The sequence below is a fragment of the Grammomys surdaster genome, unplaced genomic scaffold (genome assembly GCF_004785775.1).
Source record: "Grammomys surdaster isolate TR1022 unplaced genomic scaffold, NIH_TR_1.0 125940, whole genome shotgun sequence".
Lineage (NCBI taxonomy): Eukaryota > Metazoa > Chordata > Mammalia > Rodentia > Muridae > Grammomys > Grammomys surdaster.
The window spans coordinates 762480-778683 of NW_021620762.1; the positions used below are offsets into that span (position 1 = coordinate 762480).

Below are 16204 nucleotides of genomic sequence, written 5' to 3' on the forward strand. Positions count from 1 at the left end.
GTTGCCAGCCCTCTGTGAAGAAGAATGTTTTTTCCAATGGGGTTGGGGATTGGAGAGTGTCTGGTGTATGTATGCCCAGGGAGGTCAGAGGTTACCACGAGGTATCGTCTTCCCTGGTTCTTCACCTGTCTTTTTAGTTAGGGATTCTCACTGAACCTGGAGCTTGTTGCCCTTCCTGTCTCTGCCTCTACTACATTGGAATAAGTGTTTGTCACCATGCCTGGCTCTTCTCCTGTGTGCTAGGGATCAAACTTGGGTCCTTGTGCCTACGCACGAGCATTTAACCAGCTGAGCCATCTCTCCAGCCCCATCTGGCTTTAGAACCTGGAGGCCCCAGGGAAGCAGGATTTAGGCAGAAGTTGGTCTGGCTGAAAGTTTGGCCTATGGTTCCTGGTTATTCCATGAGTCAGAGACAGGGCTGCAAGAAACAACTGTCTGGAAGCCTAGTGAGTTTGGGGGACGCTGGGTTGGGTGAGGTTTGACAGCTGTCTATGCAGCAGGATGTCTCAGAGGCTTGTCCTCTCAGGGCCTGCTCTGGGCCAGGCTCAGTGCCAGACCCTGGAGTGACTGCCTATCTATCACCAGGAATTCAGGAGGCTGGCAACTCAGGCTGATTGCAAAGCTGACTAATTGTAGCACTGCTGTGTGTGAACCCAGGAAGCTGAAAATGGGTGGGCGGGGCAGGGGGTGGGAGCAGCAGAGGCCTGGTGAGGTTCAGCTGTGGTCCTGAGGATGGGGGTACAGCTTCATCCTACAAACAGGAAGCTGGCAATGCTTCTTAAGGGGTATCCATGACAGGTGTTTTAAAGATGCTGGTGGAGTGGGTTCCGACAAGCTTTCACAGTAGCCTTGAGCTCTAAGGAGAGATCTGGACCAGTGCAGTAGAAATTGGCATCTCATCTATGGGATCCCCTTCATCTGTCTCCTAAGGAACTCAGCAAGTCCAAGTGGTCACACGGAGGCCAGCTAGAAACTACATCTCCCAGCTTCCCATGCAGCGAGTGGTGGCCATGAAACTAGCCATGGCTCAAGGCAGTGGGACAACAGTGGCATGATGGGTACCTACCTTCTGGGCTAAGTCATCAAACTGTCACACACACACACCAAGGTCACTTGTCCCTCTTCTCAGGGACAGTGAAGAGGCCTGATGTCTTAGTTAAATGTTTTCCACTGCTGTGAAGAGACACCATGACCGAGGCAACTCTTACAAGGACAACATTTAATTGAGGCTGGCTTACAGGTTCAGAGGTTCGGTCCATTAACATCATGGCAGGAAGCAATGGCAGCATCCAGGCACAGTGCTGTAGGAGGAGCTGAGCATTCTGCACCTTGATCTGACTACAGCCAGGAGAGACTGTCCCCCAGGCACCTGAGGGGTCTTAAAGCCCACACCCACAGTGACACACTTCCTCCAGCAAGGCCACACCTACTCCAACAAGGCCATACCTCCTAATAGTGCCACTCCCTGGGCCAAGCATATTCAAACCACCACCAGATAAGAACTGTTTTCTGAATTCACCATGGTGGCGTCCATTGCTATGGTGGGCTCTTAGACAACAGTCCTGAGTCTAGCTGGCCGTGGTGGCACACGCCCTCAGCTCCAGCACCTTAGGATCTGTTGGGCACAGGAGCTGGAGGCCAGCCTGCACAAACCAGCAAGTACATAAAGTCTGAGGTAAATAAAATAAGATAAAATAAAGATGAATCCTCCATCCCAGTGGCTTGCCGACCTCTGCTAAGCTTTGTTAGCTCAGGGCTTCTTGGGTTTTTCTACAGACAGGATGTTGCTCTGAGGGGAGGTGGGAGGGGTCCTTCTTTCTGATTTGAATCCTCTTGTTTTCTTTTCTTGCTTGGCTCATGGCTGGCAGCTCTTGTGCTGCAGAGCAGTGGTGACAGCCAGAACCCTGGTTTTGCTCCTGATTTGGGGGGACTCTGAGTGCCGGAAATGACCTTCAGGAAATAAACCGGTCCTGCCTTTACTCTGCCACTGACGCTTCTTCCAGAAGATGCCACAAGAGGGAGAAATTGACTGATGGAGGAGGCTCAGAGGTGCAGGAAGCAAGCAGAAAATGAACATGGTGCAGGCAACTGATGACAGTTTATAGAAACGCAAACTACCTGGCCATGGACGATACAACTCAACTGCTGTGGATTTGATAAAAACTGATTAGATTTTAATTTGGTTAAATTAAAATTTTAATTCGATTAAAATTAAATTTTAATTAAATAAAATTTAATGTGTTAGGATTGGTCTCAATTTCATGTGTTGGAATGGGTCCCCAGTATCACAGTGTTACAGAACAGTAAGAAGGTCCCGGGCAGTGAGATGAAATATTCCTCTCTACTTTTTAAGAATTAAGAATGTTACTGTTACTATGTGTTTACACAATATGGGGCTGGCTTAGGTGTCAGAGCAAGTGTGCTCAGCAGACAGACTTGTGGAATTGCTTTTCCTGTTCTTATGTGTGTCAAGGGCTCAAACTCAGGAGGTCAGGCTTGTGTGGCAGGTGTTTTTAATATGCTGAGACATTTTACTAGCTCAAACCTCTGTTCTTTATCATTTGACCAACCTGTGGCATTTCGTTACAGTAGCAGAAAACAGTAAGAACTCGGGGTGGTGGGGAGAGGGCACGCACAGGTGAGAGTCCTGAGTCAAAGGGCCCAGCATGCTCAGAATCTTCTGATTGGATCAGAGAAGCACATATGAAAGCCACACCATTTCCAAGCAAGGGCCATGAGCTCCTAAAACAGTGTAACCCTCCAGAGGAGGGAGAGTCCATTTTCTTTAAGGATGTGGCTATGGTAGGTCAACCACATCATGCCCTGAGAGTGGACAGCCCTGCCTCAGGGGCTGTGGCCAGCACAGCCTGGACTCTGGGCTGTTTTAAAACAAACAACAGGAAATTGGAAGGGGAGAAGAGTGGATGTAGGATGAATTAGGAGAAGAAGTAGGCAGTGAATATGATCATAATACATTGCATGAAATTCTTTAAAATTAATAAAATATTAAATGCTATATAAAATGGAAGAGTAGAAGGTTTTAAGAAGGTGGATGTAAGTCCCATATAGAGAGTAAAACTCTGTGGTGGGCTCTGTCCTGAAAGGGGGAGTGTCTTCGACTGTCTGTAGGTGCAGAATCCAGACTTTCCTGCTTCTGAACAGTGGGCAGCACTGTCACCTGCCTCACTACTTAAGTAGCTAGGAGAATGTTCTAGAAGTTCCAGGTACCTTGAGGACATTCCAAAAGTTCTGTGGCAGTTGGAGCCTCTGGAGTAACAGAAGCCATTTCCTTTGGTCGCTGTGAAAGGGCTCACCCACTCTTGACAGAAGCACACACTGGTCTGGTGAGCTGCTGTGAACCAGCCTAGGGGATTGGGGAAGAGCTGAGCACACAGGGTAGGAGCCCAGGTCCTGGCTGGTAACAGACTCACGACATGCCACGCACTGTCCCTGATCTATGCTTGCAGCTGGCCAGTTCAGGCCAGCAAGCTGGCTGCCACGGCTCCACCCCTTCCTCATTGGGGCTTCCAGGTACCCTCCCTGTAGCTTCCCTTGAGCCAGCCCAGCCCCAAGCCTGACAGGCTGAGGGGCTGGTGGACCTGAGAAGCACTTCGTGGGACAGTTTTGTAAACTGTCATCTCCTGGCCAGCACCCCAGGAAATGGTGCCTCAGTAAACCAGAGAGTGCTCCCTTCAACCTCAGTAGTACCATAGGCTTACTTAGCAAGACTTGGAGGAGCGCAAACATTCACATTCCAGTGCCTACACTCAATAAAGACATGGTGCTGGGAGGGGTTAGCTCAGCAGTAACACCCAACATGTGCTTCACAACACCGCTACACGGCTCCTTCCATGTGGAAGAGGTGCCGCTATAGCTCCCGTAGTCCAGAGGTGGGCCCAGATCAGACGGGTTTGCCTCAGGGACTACTCTGAGTTTCTCTCTCTGTCCCCTCCCTCCCCCTCCTCCTTCCTCTCTGTTTCACTTTGTATATCGATCTTGCAACCTCAGAGAGAAGCCCTAGGTTCCAGGAAAGCCCTGGGTCCCTGGACAAACACCACACAGCACCTTCCATTCAGATGGTGTCAGGACTGAGCCCCAGTTCTGGTGTGGGATGGCGGCTTTGAGGACCCGGGTGTGGTAACATCTCAAAAGCTTTGAGCCTTAACTTTGACCAAACCAAAGGTTAGGATCTGAGTGCTCCCGACGTGGCCTACAAAAGCTGACATCGGCAGTAGCCGGTTCTGGAACAGGCTGAAACCCACCCACCAGGCCCAGAGGAGCTGAGCAGCCCAGGTTTTGTGTGTGTGCAGATGCCAGAGGTCGATCTCGGATATCCTTCCTTGTTTTTTTTCTCAGTTGCTCCCCTTCCCCTCCCCCTCCCCCTTTGTCGGCTCCCCCCCCCGATATAGTCATTTCCTCTTCTCTTCCCCCCCCCCGTGTCCATCTCTCATCTTTCCCAGCTTAATTTTATGGTCATAAAACCCAGGGGTACCCTGTTTACCTGATGACCCCGTGCCAGGGCAGGAAAAGGTGTTCCTCCCTTGTCACCAGTCCAACCAGAGATAAAGACAGAAGGGCCCAGGAGCCCCTGTCACCAGTGTGGTTAGGACAGAGAGTTTGTGGTTCTGAAAGCCCAGAAACCAGCTGGAACCTGCTTGTTCATTTCACAGAGGACTGTGGTGTAAGGAAGAGTGACAAGCATGCCAGACCCCAGAATCGATTATCTGGAGACGGTGTCTTCTGTCCTCCTCAAGTTCAAGGCCGACAAGTGGGGCAAACTGATCGGAGCAGAGGACACCATGGCCCTGCTCACGGAATTCCTCGACAAAGTAGATAACCCCGTGCTGGTGTTGACACTCAATGCTGCTGGCATGATCGTTCCCTGCCTGGGTTTCCCAGAGTCTCTCAAGTCCAAAGGAGTTTACTTTATCAAGACGAAGCCGGAAAACATCACCAAGGACAACTACAAGACCCGCCTCATCTACGGGGACATCAGCCCCACCCCGGTGGACCAGTTGATTGCAGTAGTGGAGGAGGTGTGTGGGCCTAGGCTGGCAGGGGCGTGGCCAGGAGGGGGTGGGGCAGGAACTGGAGCACCAAAGTTTGGGAAGACTCTGAAGAGCCTAAGACCTTGCTGTTCCAATGGGATGCATCCCCCAGTGGCTGCGCCTAAGAGCTGGCTGGAAATACAGACAGACCCATTCCAGGTGAAGCGGCAGGAGTCCAACAGGCTTGCCCTCTTCCAGCGTTAAAGTTACCCTCTCTTCTTTGGTAATAGTCTCTTGCCGTCTTCTGTCACCCCAGGTGTGAACCATCCAAGGACCAGTGGATGGTTCCCCTAGCTTTGAGACTTTGAGCTAGGAAGGACTCTATTCCTTTGTGTTTGCCGCTATCATACCTCATACTCACCCTTGGCAGTGCAGTGGGATGAGGATAGCCTCTGGTGGGCCACACTACCAGGCTAGGTTATGTACCCTCCCAGTCATCATAGAACAAGGACCCAGGACTCTGCCTGCGCTTATTCAAAGAGAAATGTGAAGGCAAGAGGCAGGGACTACAAGCCAAGAGTGGGAAGGCTGGCAGTCCACAGCCAATTCAGGGGCATCTCTAGTCCCAGATGCTTTTGAAGCTGGAAGCCCACGACCCGGGAGTCAGCTGGCCCTCTCCGGCTACACCTCTGTCCTGGGCTTAGATGGCCGCCTCTCCCAGTTCCCTCACAGGATAGATTTTTTTAGGGCTCAGTCTCCTGGCCTAATTTACTTCATTGCCTCTTCAAAGGCCGTGTTAGCCTGAGCAGAGATGGCTCAGTGGACACAGGGCTTGCAGCACAAACAGAAGAGCATGGGTTCCCAGCTCCAACACCACATTAAAAGCTAGGTGTGTCCATGGCATCTTGTAATGACAGCCCTTGGGGGCAGAGACAGGAAGAGCCACACCCATTGACATGCTGGTCACCTAGTCCAGTTGATAAATGTTCCAGGTCCAGTAAGAGACCTTTCTCTGAAACATAAGGTGGAAGACACACTGACCTGTGACCTCTACATGGGTTCAAGTGTGCATCACATACACAAACACACACACACACGTCTCCAGATGTAGTCACATATTAAGGTACAGGTAGTGGGACTACATGGATGGACACAGTGACATAATCCAGCCTACCTTAGCCCTTAAACTTCCTGCAAGAAGTGTGTCTCACACGCTCTGGTCGTGAGCCATAGAGAGCTGATGGCAGCTGTCCATCACCGGCCCAGGGACTCCAGCTGCCTCATCTCCAGGAGAAAGGTTTCGCTTTCTCATGGTTAAGGGCACAGAGGTCTTCCAACTCCCCCAGCGGGGACCCAGCTCCTCAGAACAGCAGGGCCTGGCAGAGTCACTGTCCTGTCTCCTTTCAGGTCCTCTACTCTCTGCTAAACCAGAGTGAGAACATGGACGGATGGCCCCGGGTGGTGTCAGAGGACATAGTCAAGCAGGTCCACAGGCTGAAGAATGAGATGTTTGTGATGGGGGGCAAGATCAAGGGGAAAACCCTGCTGCCTATCCCCGAGCACCTGGGCAGCCTGGACGGCACCCTGGAGTCCATGGAGAGGTGAGTGGCAACTCGGGGGGTGGGGGTGGGGGGACCCAAGGCGTGACCATGAACCACAGGCTAGATGTGGATTGATTCTATGATAGACATTCACGAGGTTCTCAAGCGTAGGCTGGGGGCACCAAATCCGCAGTGGAGGGCACAGCACAGATAGTAGATCCTGAGAATCCAACACCCAGCAGTACCGACACGGGAGGGTGAGGGACCCACCTCTATCTTCCTCTCCATCTACAAGGATGTGTAATCACTGCACTGCTCAAACGGCAGCCTCACACGCTGGCTCTGAGATGCCTCGCTGAGGGGCATTAGGGAGGGATGTTTGGCAGGAAACTGCAAGTCAGGGTATAGAGGGCAGTGGTATCCAGAGCTACAGGAACTAGAGGCTTCCTGGCGTCTAAACCACCCTGGTATGTGAAACTCTAGAACTCACCTGTGTCAGCTTGTCCACATGTGCCTATTGGGTGATGGCTCCTCAGTCTCATCCTGACTGGTCCTCCAGGGACCGTCCATGAAGCCCCCAACATTGTCCTGTGGTGTGGGTGATGATGGTGGTGATGGTGGTGGTGGTGATGGTGGTGGTGCTGGTGGTAGTGGTGATGAAAGTGGTGGTGGTGGTGATGGTGGTGGTGGTGATGGTGGTGATGAAAGTGGTGGTGGTGGTGGAGGTGGTGGTGGTGATGGTGGTGGTGGTGGTGGTGGTGATAGTGGTGACGTCGTTGATGACGGTGGTAGTAGTGGCGGTGGCTCAGGATTTTGTTACTTGTAGGCTGCTGGCGTGGGGCATGGCAGTAGGTGGATTTCCCCTCAGTGGCAAGGGAATCCATGTGTGTGTGGCCACGAGAGCATCATCCCGACCTTGCCCTCAACAGGCTCCCCTCCTCCCTGGACAACTCACTTCTGCACTCCATTGAGACTGTCATCATTGACTGGTCCCATCAGATCCGGGATGTGCTGAGCAAAGACTCGGCTCAGGCCCTGCTGGACGGCCTGCACCCACTGCCCCGGGTGGAATTTGAGTTCTGGGACGCCCGGCTCATGAACCTGCAGTGCATCCACGAGCAGGTAGGTCCTCGCTCCACCCAGCAGCCGAGTCCTCGCTGGCCCACTGGAACACCAGTCAGCCCGGTGTGTTGCCCTCCCAGGGACCCCAGCATACGTTCCTGGTACCTTCCTCAGCCCTGGCAGCCCCTGGTTGGGCTCCGTCGCCTGAGGGCTGGACTGAGAGCTGGGGTTCTTTGGTTCTCAGCTAAACAGGCCCAAGGTGAACAAGATAGTTGAGATCCTGGAAAAAGCCAAAAGCTGCTACTGGCCGGCCCTACAGAATGTCTACATGAACGTCACCCAAGGTGAGCCAGATACCGTAATCCACAAAGCCGTAGTTGCACCTTCAAGGGAGGGATGTGTGGACTGTCTGTCACTAACCCCGGGGAGTTATGTCACCCCATGAGCAGTTCCTCAGCTCACTCCTGGGACAACCCTGAAACCACTACGGCTCCCCCATTTCTCAGCGACTCCCCGCTCAGCACCGTCCCTTGTCTCCTCACACCAGGGCTGAAGGAAGCCAACGACATTGTCTTATATCTGAAGCCCCTACGCATCCTGCTAGAGGAGATGGAGCAGGCGGACTTCACTGTGGTGTGTCGATAAGGGAAAGCCAACTGGCTGGGTGGGAGAGGCGGGCACAAGGCGGTGTGGCAGTGGGCTTGGGGGCTGGGGGAGCGGGGGCGCGGCGGCCGAAGCCAGCCCCTCCAGCGATCCGGTCTGTCTATCCTAGCTTCCCAGCTTCATCGTCAAGGTGTTGAGCACGGTCTGCTTCATCTGGGCCACCTCTGAGCACTACAACACGCCCTCCAGGGTCATCGTCATCCTGCGGGAGTTCTGCAACCAGATCATCGAGATGGTGACATATAGCCCCAGCCCGGTCTTTCCCCGTTACTCCATTCCCCTTAGATCTGGGCATTCTCAGGCCTCAACCGGGAGCCACGCATGGGGTGGATCTCAAAGATTTTTCCCAGGCTGCCTTGCTAGCTAGTACCCCCATCAGGAGCAAGGAGGAAAGGAAGGGGAGGGGGACAGTTGCCCTGAGAACCCCAGTACCCCAGCATTCAGCCAGGTACTCTGTGGGGCCTCCTACAACCCTCAACACACACTTTTTCCTTTCCTCTCCTCAAAAGTACTGTCAGAGCAGTCACCAGCACAAGCCGAAGGACCTTAATCCAAGGCCTCCAAAGCATGTTAAAATCCCGCTTGTGGGAGGATTTGACATGTGTCATACACAATGCTCACACACTTGCGCGCACACACACACACATACACACACACACACAACTCACACACACAGCACTCACACATCATGAAAACCAAGAAACTGTGTGTCTCCCATGTCTGGTGATCCCTAATCTGCTGTAGCCTGGACAGGGGAGGAGTCTCGGGAGGACTAGTCCTCTTCCAGTACCCACTGTGCCGGGATCCTGCTGGGAGGCTCCTCAGGCGATGTCTTAGGATGCCTGTCTTTCCCTCTGTCTAGACTAGAACCTACCTGAGCCCAGACGAGGTGCTGAAGGGCTTGCAGGGTGAAATAGAAGAGGTCCTGAACAGCATCTCCCTGTCGGTGGGCATCCTCAAAGAGCTCTTCCACGCCTACAACTTCTGCTGCGCGAACATGAAGCTTTTCTTTAAGGTACCTGCGGACTCTTGGAGCCTGGGTCTCAGCAAACTGAGCCGAGTCGGTGCCATGCCTGAGAGGTGGGCAGGGGGACTAACAGAAGCAACCAGGGCCTCCTCTGGCCGCTCACCCACCTCTCATCCTCTCCCTTCTAAAAGGACAGGCCACCTGTGCCGTGGGAGTTCCCTTCATCCCTCGCCTTCTCCCGCATGAACTCCTTCTTCCACCGTGTGCAGACCATTGAGGTAAAATTTGAATCCTGTTCCTTTTCGCCTCCAAGTCCCTCAGAAGAGGCTCCCGGGGCTGGGCTCAATGGTGTCGTCACCTCATCACTGGGAGAAAATAAATCCACAGTCGTCTTCTAGTTAGAAAAATCTAAGTGAAAAGTAAACCCTGTCCTTGAGGTACCCTCTGTGCCTAAACCTGGCAGCTGCTTCTCCCTCCGCTCCAGTCTTGTCACCAGCCAATACAATGACCGTTGGCAGCAATCCAGCATCCAAAGCAGAGTTAATGCACAAAACCGGTACAACAGAAGACTTTGGACCCCTGCGTGAGTGTCGTGTGTGTAAGCATTGTGTGTGTGTGTGTGTGTGTGTGAGAGAGAGAGAGAGAGCATCATGTGTATCGTGTGAGCATTGTGTAAGCGTTGTGCGTGTGTGTATCGTGTGTGTGAGCGTTGTGTGTGTGTGTATCATGTGTGTGTGAGCATTGTGTGTTTTATGTGTGAACGTCGTGTGTGTGTGTGTGTGTGTGTGTGTGAGCATGGCATGTGAGCATCGTGTGAGCACAGTGTATATGATTGCATACATGTATGTGACCATCGTGTGTGACACATGTCAAGTGAAAATCCAAGAAAGCATCAAGGTGGTTCCCCTGTGGAGGAGAGGTGGAGGGCTCCAGCTGGGTAAGACAAGAGGCCCTCAGTGTAATTTTCATATGTGTGCGGTGAACACACATGTGTGAGCAGGCACGTGCACTCCTATGCTGGGGTACAGACCAGAAGAAGACATCGGTGTCCTGTTCTACCATGTACTGCCTTATCCACTTGAGGCAGGGTCTCTCCCAACGTGGAGGACAGTTGGTGGCCAGCGAGCCCCAGCCGTCCTCCTCCTCCTCCTCTACCCTCATAGTGCCGGGTTCCGAACATGTGAGACTTGACCAGATGTTTTTATGTGTATGAACGTTTTGCCCGCATGTATGTGTATGTACTGTGTACACCGGGTGCCCACAGAACAAGAGGACATCAGAATCCCCCGGAACTGTCATTAATGATGGCTCCGAGTTGCTGTCTCTGTGGGTGTTGGGAACCAAACCCAATCCTTTGTAAAGGGCAACACTGGGTCCTGACCCCTGAGCCATCTCTCCAGCACCCTCACGCATGTGCCCTGATTGATATGTAGGTGCTGGGGTTTTGACCTCGACTCTGAGGTTTGTACAGCAAGCACATCCAGCAGCCGAGCCCTCTCCTCGCCCCACCTCACCTCGCTTTTGGGCTTATAAAGTTTTGCACGAGGTGACTGGCTTTTAAACTTCATGTGCGAGGCCCTCAACACACTACAAGGAGGAGGGCAAGCTGGGGCTGGGACTCAGTCGATAGGGTGCTTGCCTGTCGCAGGCGCAGAGCCCCGAGTCTCACCTCCAGCAACACTGAGTGCAGTGGCGCACCTGTAACCCCAGCCTGTGGGAAGCAGAGGCAGGAGGACAAGGCGTTCAAGGTGGAGTCATCTACTAACACACAGTGGTCAACATATAGAGCACCCACTATATAGTGAGTTTGAGGCCAGCTTGTGCCGAGACCCTGAGTCAAGCCGATGATGGGGCGGGAGGAAGAGGATGAAGTACAGACGTGATGATGCCCATTGTCCTCGGGGTTGGGGACCCTGTTGTTGAAACAAGAATATTGCGCACACCACTATCAGCTGAGGGGCTGAGAGCCAAGAGGTTTGTCTTCAGGGAAGGAATTACCGTGGGCCCACAGCTGGGCAAAGCTAGGCAGTGGGGTTCCTCATGGAAGTTCCCCAACACAGGGTGCCAGTGTCTACCACAGAACTACATTTTCTCAGTGTGGACGGCTTTCCAGGGGACAAAGAACTTGAGACTCGGCCACAGCATGAGAGACCCTAGTACCTTTCTAGCACCTTCCAGACCTGAGGAGGTGGAGGTCAGAACATCTAGAAGGGCTCCTTGACCAACGTGGGGCCTGGACCAGATCCCAGGCTTCATTCCCTCTGCCTCTCCCGACTCCCGTCCCCTGTCTGCCCACTGCCCTCAGAGCTCCCAAAGCAGAGGCGATTCCTGAAGTAGCCGCCCCTCCCCCATCCCTTTGCTCCTTGTTCTAGAAATGGCCGTGAAGCACACAGGCACTGAAGAACGCACCCCACACGTGTCCCTTGCATGCCTCGTGTGCACCCCTGCAGTGGCAATCTCACGTGTGCCGCTCCAGGGCTCTCCTTGCTGGTTTATAAGGTCCCTGTGCCCTTGACTTCATCCCTGGAGATGAGCGGGCTGAGCTGATGACCCTTGAACCTTCCCACCCTGTGCTAGGACCTTTATAAAACGGCCATTGAGTTTCTGAAGCTGGAGAAGATCGAGCTGGGAGGTGTGAGGGGCAACATCCTGGGGAACCTGGTGACCCAGATCTACGACGAGGTCTTCGAACTGGTAAAGGTCTTTGCTGAGTGCAAATACGACCCTCTGGACCCCGGAGACTCGGTAAGTCTGGGCAGAGACTGACGCTGGCCCAGGGAGTGGAGTGATGGTGGGTGGGATGAGTGACAGGTAGTCCCTCCCGGGGAGTTAAGAACTTTAATAGGTTGTCACCGAAAGTGTACAGTCCCCATTGCCAATGCATGGACAGGATCTGGGGAGTCAGGGAAGGGGAGACGGCAGTGTCGGGGATCCCAACCCCAGATCCACAATCCCCCACTGAGCTGTGCAGCAGGGAGTCCCAGCCTAGTGAAGGTTTACTGCAGCTACCTCCTCCACCTCCTTCCCTGTCAGAGCTTTGATGATGATTACAACAACTTTGAGACTAAGATCCAAGACCTGGATAGGAGGCTGGCCACCATCTTCTGCCAAGCCTTTGACGACTGCAACTGCATTGAGTCTGCCGCAAAGGTAGGCAAACGCCATCATCCATCACTGCAGGGCCAGCAAGCCCAACTATCAGGAGCACCCTCCAGTGAAGGCAGTCGGAGGGGACTTGGGCATCTGGAGGGGCCTGGATACCCAGGGCAATGGACACCTTTCCATTGTCAGAGCTGGGTTTTCTGACCTCCACTGGAAACTCAGGAAGGTTCCAGCACTGGAGCACCAAACTCTCTGGAGCAGCGAGCAGCGAGCAGCGCAGTGTCGGTTCTTACACATGCAAATGTAGAGGCACTGGGAGCCCTTAAGATGCAGCTGCAGTGAAGGGTAACATCTAGGATTGCTTAGCTTGGGACCCGAGGGGAAGTGGCAATGTATGCAAATTATATGCAAATTAGCACCATGTCTCCACCCTCCGAGCTTATTGAGTGACACTTGTTGAAGCAGGAAGGGAGCTTCAGCTGGTGTTGCAGTGCAAGGGAAGACACTCTGCCATCTCCCCCACTGCCTTGGGTTCTGCTTCCGAGTCAGTCCAAGCAAGTGGGAGCCACTGGCAGGGAGCAGGTGTGTCCAGTGCTGAGATATGATTAAGTACAGCACGGGTCTCTGGAAGGGTCAGGAGGAAACAGCCAGCTGTGAGCCTTGTTAACGCTTCAGGCCTCTCTATCCACAACATTCCCTCATGCACGCCTCAGCAGGAGTTCACGGTCAAGTTGATAACCAAGGTTAAAGGTCACATGCACCTCAGGGGAAACAGACTCAGGGAAAAAAAAAAAACAGAGGAGCCTCTGTTCTGCTAACCAAGGCATGAAGAGACACCATACGCACCCACAGTCTCTCGGACCCCAAACAGGAGCACACAAGGAAACACACTGGAGAGAGCTGAGTCCTCTACCTTCATGAGGAGTGCCCGTGTGTCTTGGGCTCCTTTTTCTGTGAGAGGCAGGTGGGCCATTGAGGGGTGTATCCTTATCATCCCCGAATGACACACACATAGCCTTGGCCTATCCCAGGGCTTCTCCCTCATGGGATTCACTTCCATTCTCAGTCACTTCCCAAATTCTCATTTTACAATAACGCTAAGTTAGAAACACTTAGCCCTTGGGAATCTCCTCTAGTCATCCCCGTGTGACAAGCGCGGCTATCCAGACGCTAGGTCTCCCTGTCATCAGCACGTGAACACGGGACCTGAAAAGTCTCGGATCATTGCTCATGTGACCTTCTACTCGCAGAAGATAAAAGTTAGAGTTTCCGCTGGGCAGTAGTGGCGCACGCCTTTAGTCCCAGCACTTGGGAGGCAGAGGCAGGCGGATTTCTGAGTTCGAGGCCAGCCTGGTCTACAGAGTGAGTTCCAGGACAGCCAGGGCTACATAGACAAACCCTGTCTCAAAAAACCAAAAAAAAAAAAAAAATTAAATTAAATTAAAAAACAAAAATTAGAGTTTCCTTTCTTAGAGCCAGAGGCCAAACAATAAAAAAGGTAAAAGGCTCACGTGTCCTCAGTCCCGAAGTCTGGTCCATGCTCATTTCGTCAACCCCTCCCACACACACACATTGGGGACAGGGCTAGAAGCAGCAGGGACCCTGGTGACAGCACACCTCCCCCGCCCCTTTTCTCCACAGCTCCTGTACATGTGCGGGGGCCTCCTGGAACGACCCCTGATTCTCGTCGAGGTGGTACCCAGGTACTCAGTCATGCTTGAGATGTTTAATACCGAGCTGGACAACGCCAAGCTCATGTACGACGCCCAGATGGCGGCCTCCGAAGACGCCCAGATACCGCCCATCCACAAAAACATGTCCCCCGTGGCTGGGCAGCTCAAGTGGAGCCTGGAGCTGCAGGAGAGGCTTGAGGTGTCCATGAAGCACCTGAAACACATCGAGCACCCGTGAGTGCCAGGCCAGGCTGGGAAGCCCCACCACCACCCGTAGCCCACGCATCCTTGGCTGCAGGGAGGGAGCTGGTCCTGGCCTCATGGAAGTAATTCAAGTCCATCTGATTGGGAGCAAAGAGGCTATCCACCACGCTTGCTGTAGAGTGAAGGAATCACTAAGACCCGCATTTGGCAGGATTTCCGAGGCACGCTGTGGAGGAGTGGGAAGACACTTGGGGATCCTGTGGCGTGCACAGATGGGGAAGCAGGCAGTCTGTGGGACCCAGGGGTCACGCTGGCTTTACTAGACTCCAGTCAGCCCCAAGTTGAAGCTGTGAGTTCCAAACAGAGCTATGGTTGGTTGGGGCTACTGCAGTGTGTCCCCCTAGGGTCTTTACTACAGCTCGTGGGGCCGTACCGGCAGGCTCAGGACTCAGATACCATATGTTTCACATGTGGCCCAGGTGTCACCTGATAGCATACTCACTCTGTCATCCCGGAAGGAACAGGTAGCTGGGAGCCTGCTTGAGCACCCTGAGGTCTGGCAGCAGCCAATGGGAGCATTAAGAAAGACCTAGAATGTCAGGGTGAAGCCTGGCACCCCATTGCTCTGCCCCACTCCGACCCAGGGTCATGTCCAGCATGGAGGCCAAGCTAATCTATGACAAGTATGACGAGATGATGGGGTTGCTGAAAAGCTGCCGGGAGAAGAGATACCAGCAGTGGGTGGAGGGCGTGGACCAGGACTGCCACTTCAACCTGGGGCAGCCGCTCATCCAGCGCGACCCCGTCTCCAGCCTCATCCAAGTCAACTTCAGCAAGGCGGTGGGTCCCGAGTGGGGGGGTCTCGTGGAGGTGGGCTTAGAGGGAGGGGAGAGCCCGGGCTCACACACGCCGCAGGCTGACTCCACCACCAACAGTGAGGGTTTATGGAGGTTGCTCTGTGTACCTGTATGTGTGCGAGTGTTTGCATGTGTGTGCCTGTGCATGTATGTGCTTGAGTGTACGTGTGCACAGATGTGTACATGTGTGTATACATACACACGTTTGTGAGTGTGCTCGAGTGTGTGTGTGTGTGCGCGCATTTGTGTGTGCATGTATGTGTACGTGTGTGTACCTGTCTGTGTTTGTGTGTGTGTGTGTGTGTGTGTGTGTGTGTGTGTGTGTACAGGCACCTACAGGTTTGTTGAGTATTTTAAGTGGTTTAGGTATAGGCGAAACAGTAACATGCTTGAAACATCTTCAAAGCTGGCATATAGCTCAGTGGTAGAGTCCTTGTCAGCTACACAAGAGGCCCTTTGGTCCATGATCCTGACCAGGGGGAGGGGCTTTAAGACAGTCTTTATTTTTATTGATTTGATTGACCAAACCCGGGACCTCACACATACTAGGCACGCGCTCTACCACTGAGCTACATACCCAGATCTTTTAGTTTATTCAGAGACACAGAGTCTGGCTTTCCATTTATTCTCTCATGACTCAGATTTCCAAGTAGCTGGGATTTCAGGCTTCTGCTGCCTTTTTGGAAATCTGTCTGCATTTCCCATGATCCCAAGCAAAAGCATAAATTGAAGATTAAAGTCTCTGCATGACCCAGAGAGACGGGCCAGGTAGCCAGGGTGGAACATTCCAGGGCTAAGCCTGGGTGGTTCTGATGTGTGTGTAAGATGGACGCCAAGAGAGTGCTCTGCCTTGCGTGACCCTGTCCTGTCTGTACATGTGACACTGCCAGGAAGGCAGAGAGGTGACCGCAGGATGGCTTCTTAAAACCTTTCCTTTTCTCAAAATCCATTCCTTCCTCCAAAACATACAGGCTGGACATTGCTGTGTGTGTGCTTGTCACACACTTCTGAGGCCAGTCCAGTCTCTATCCTGCCCTCCCGGTGCTTCCCTGTAAGGGGGCGGGGTTCAGGGCCAGAGAGAGATGATAACCAGTTAGTACAAGCAAAGAGGTGACATCAGGTGCCCCAGGCAAAGAAATGAGGAGGG

The 16204-nt window shown here is 53.2% G+C and overlaps 1 protein-coding gene across 2 annotated transcripts in view; it reads left to right on the forward strand.

Moving 5' to 3' along the window:
* The first annotated feature begins 4697 nt into the window (after positions 1-4697).
* The window catches only part of Dnah17 (dynein axonemal heavy chain 17), a 111243-nt gene continuing 99736 nt past the window's right edge, over positions 4698-16204 (forward strand). Inside the window, exons 1-12 of one of the 2 annotated variants that reach the window (XM_028752763.1) lie at positions 4698-5036; positions 6396-6589; positions 7459-7651; positions 7836-7935; positions 8139-8224; positions 8364-8489; positions 9117-9269; positions 9413-9499; positions 11799-11966; positions 12255-12371; positions 13965-14230; positions 14845-15040. In XM_028752763.1, the coding sequence (XP_028608596.1) occupies positions 4701-5036; positions 6396-6589; positions 7459-7651; positions 7836-7935; positions 8139-8224; positions 8364-8489; positions 9117-9269; positions 9413-9499; positions 11799-11966; positions 12255-12371; positions 13965-14230; positions 14845-15040 (2022 nt within the window). In that variant the 5' untranslated portion in view covers positions 4698-4700. The remainder of the gene's footprint in view (positions 5037-6395; positions 6590-7458; positions 7652-7835; positions 7936-8138; positions 8225-8363; positions 8490-9116; positions 9270-9412; positions 9500-11798; positions 11967-12254; positions 12372-13964; positions 14231-14844; positions 15041-16204) is intronic. The other variant, XM_028752762.1, reaches the window with a different exon arrangement.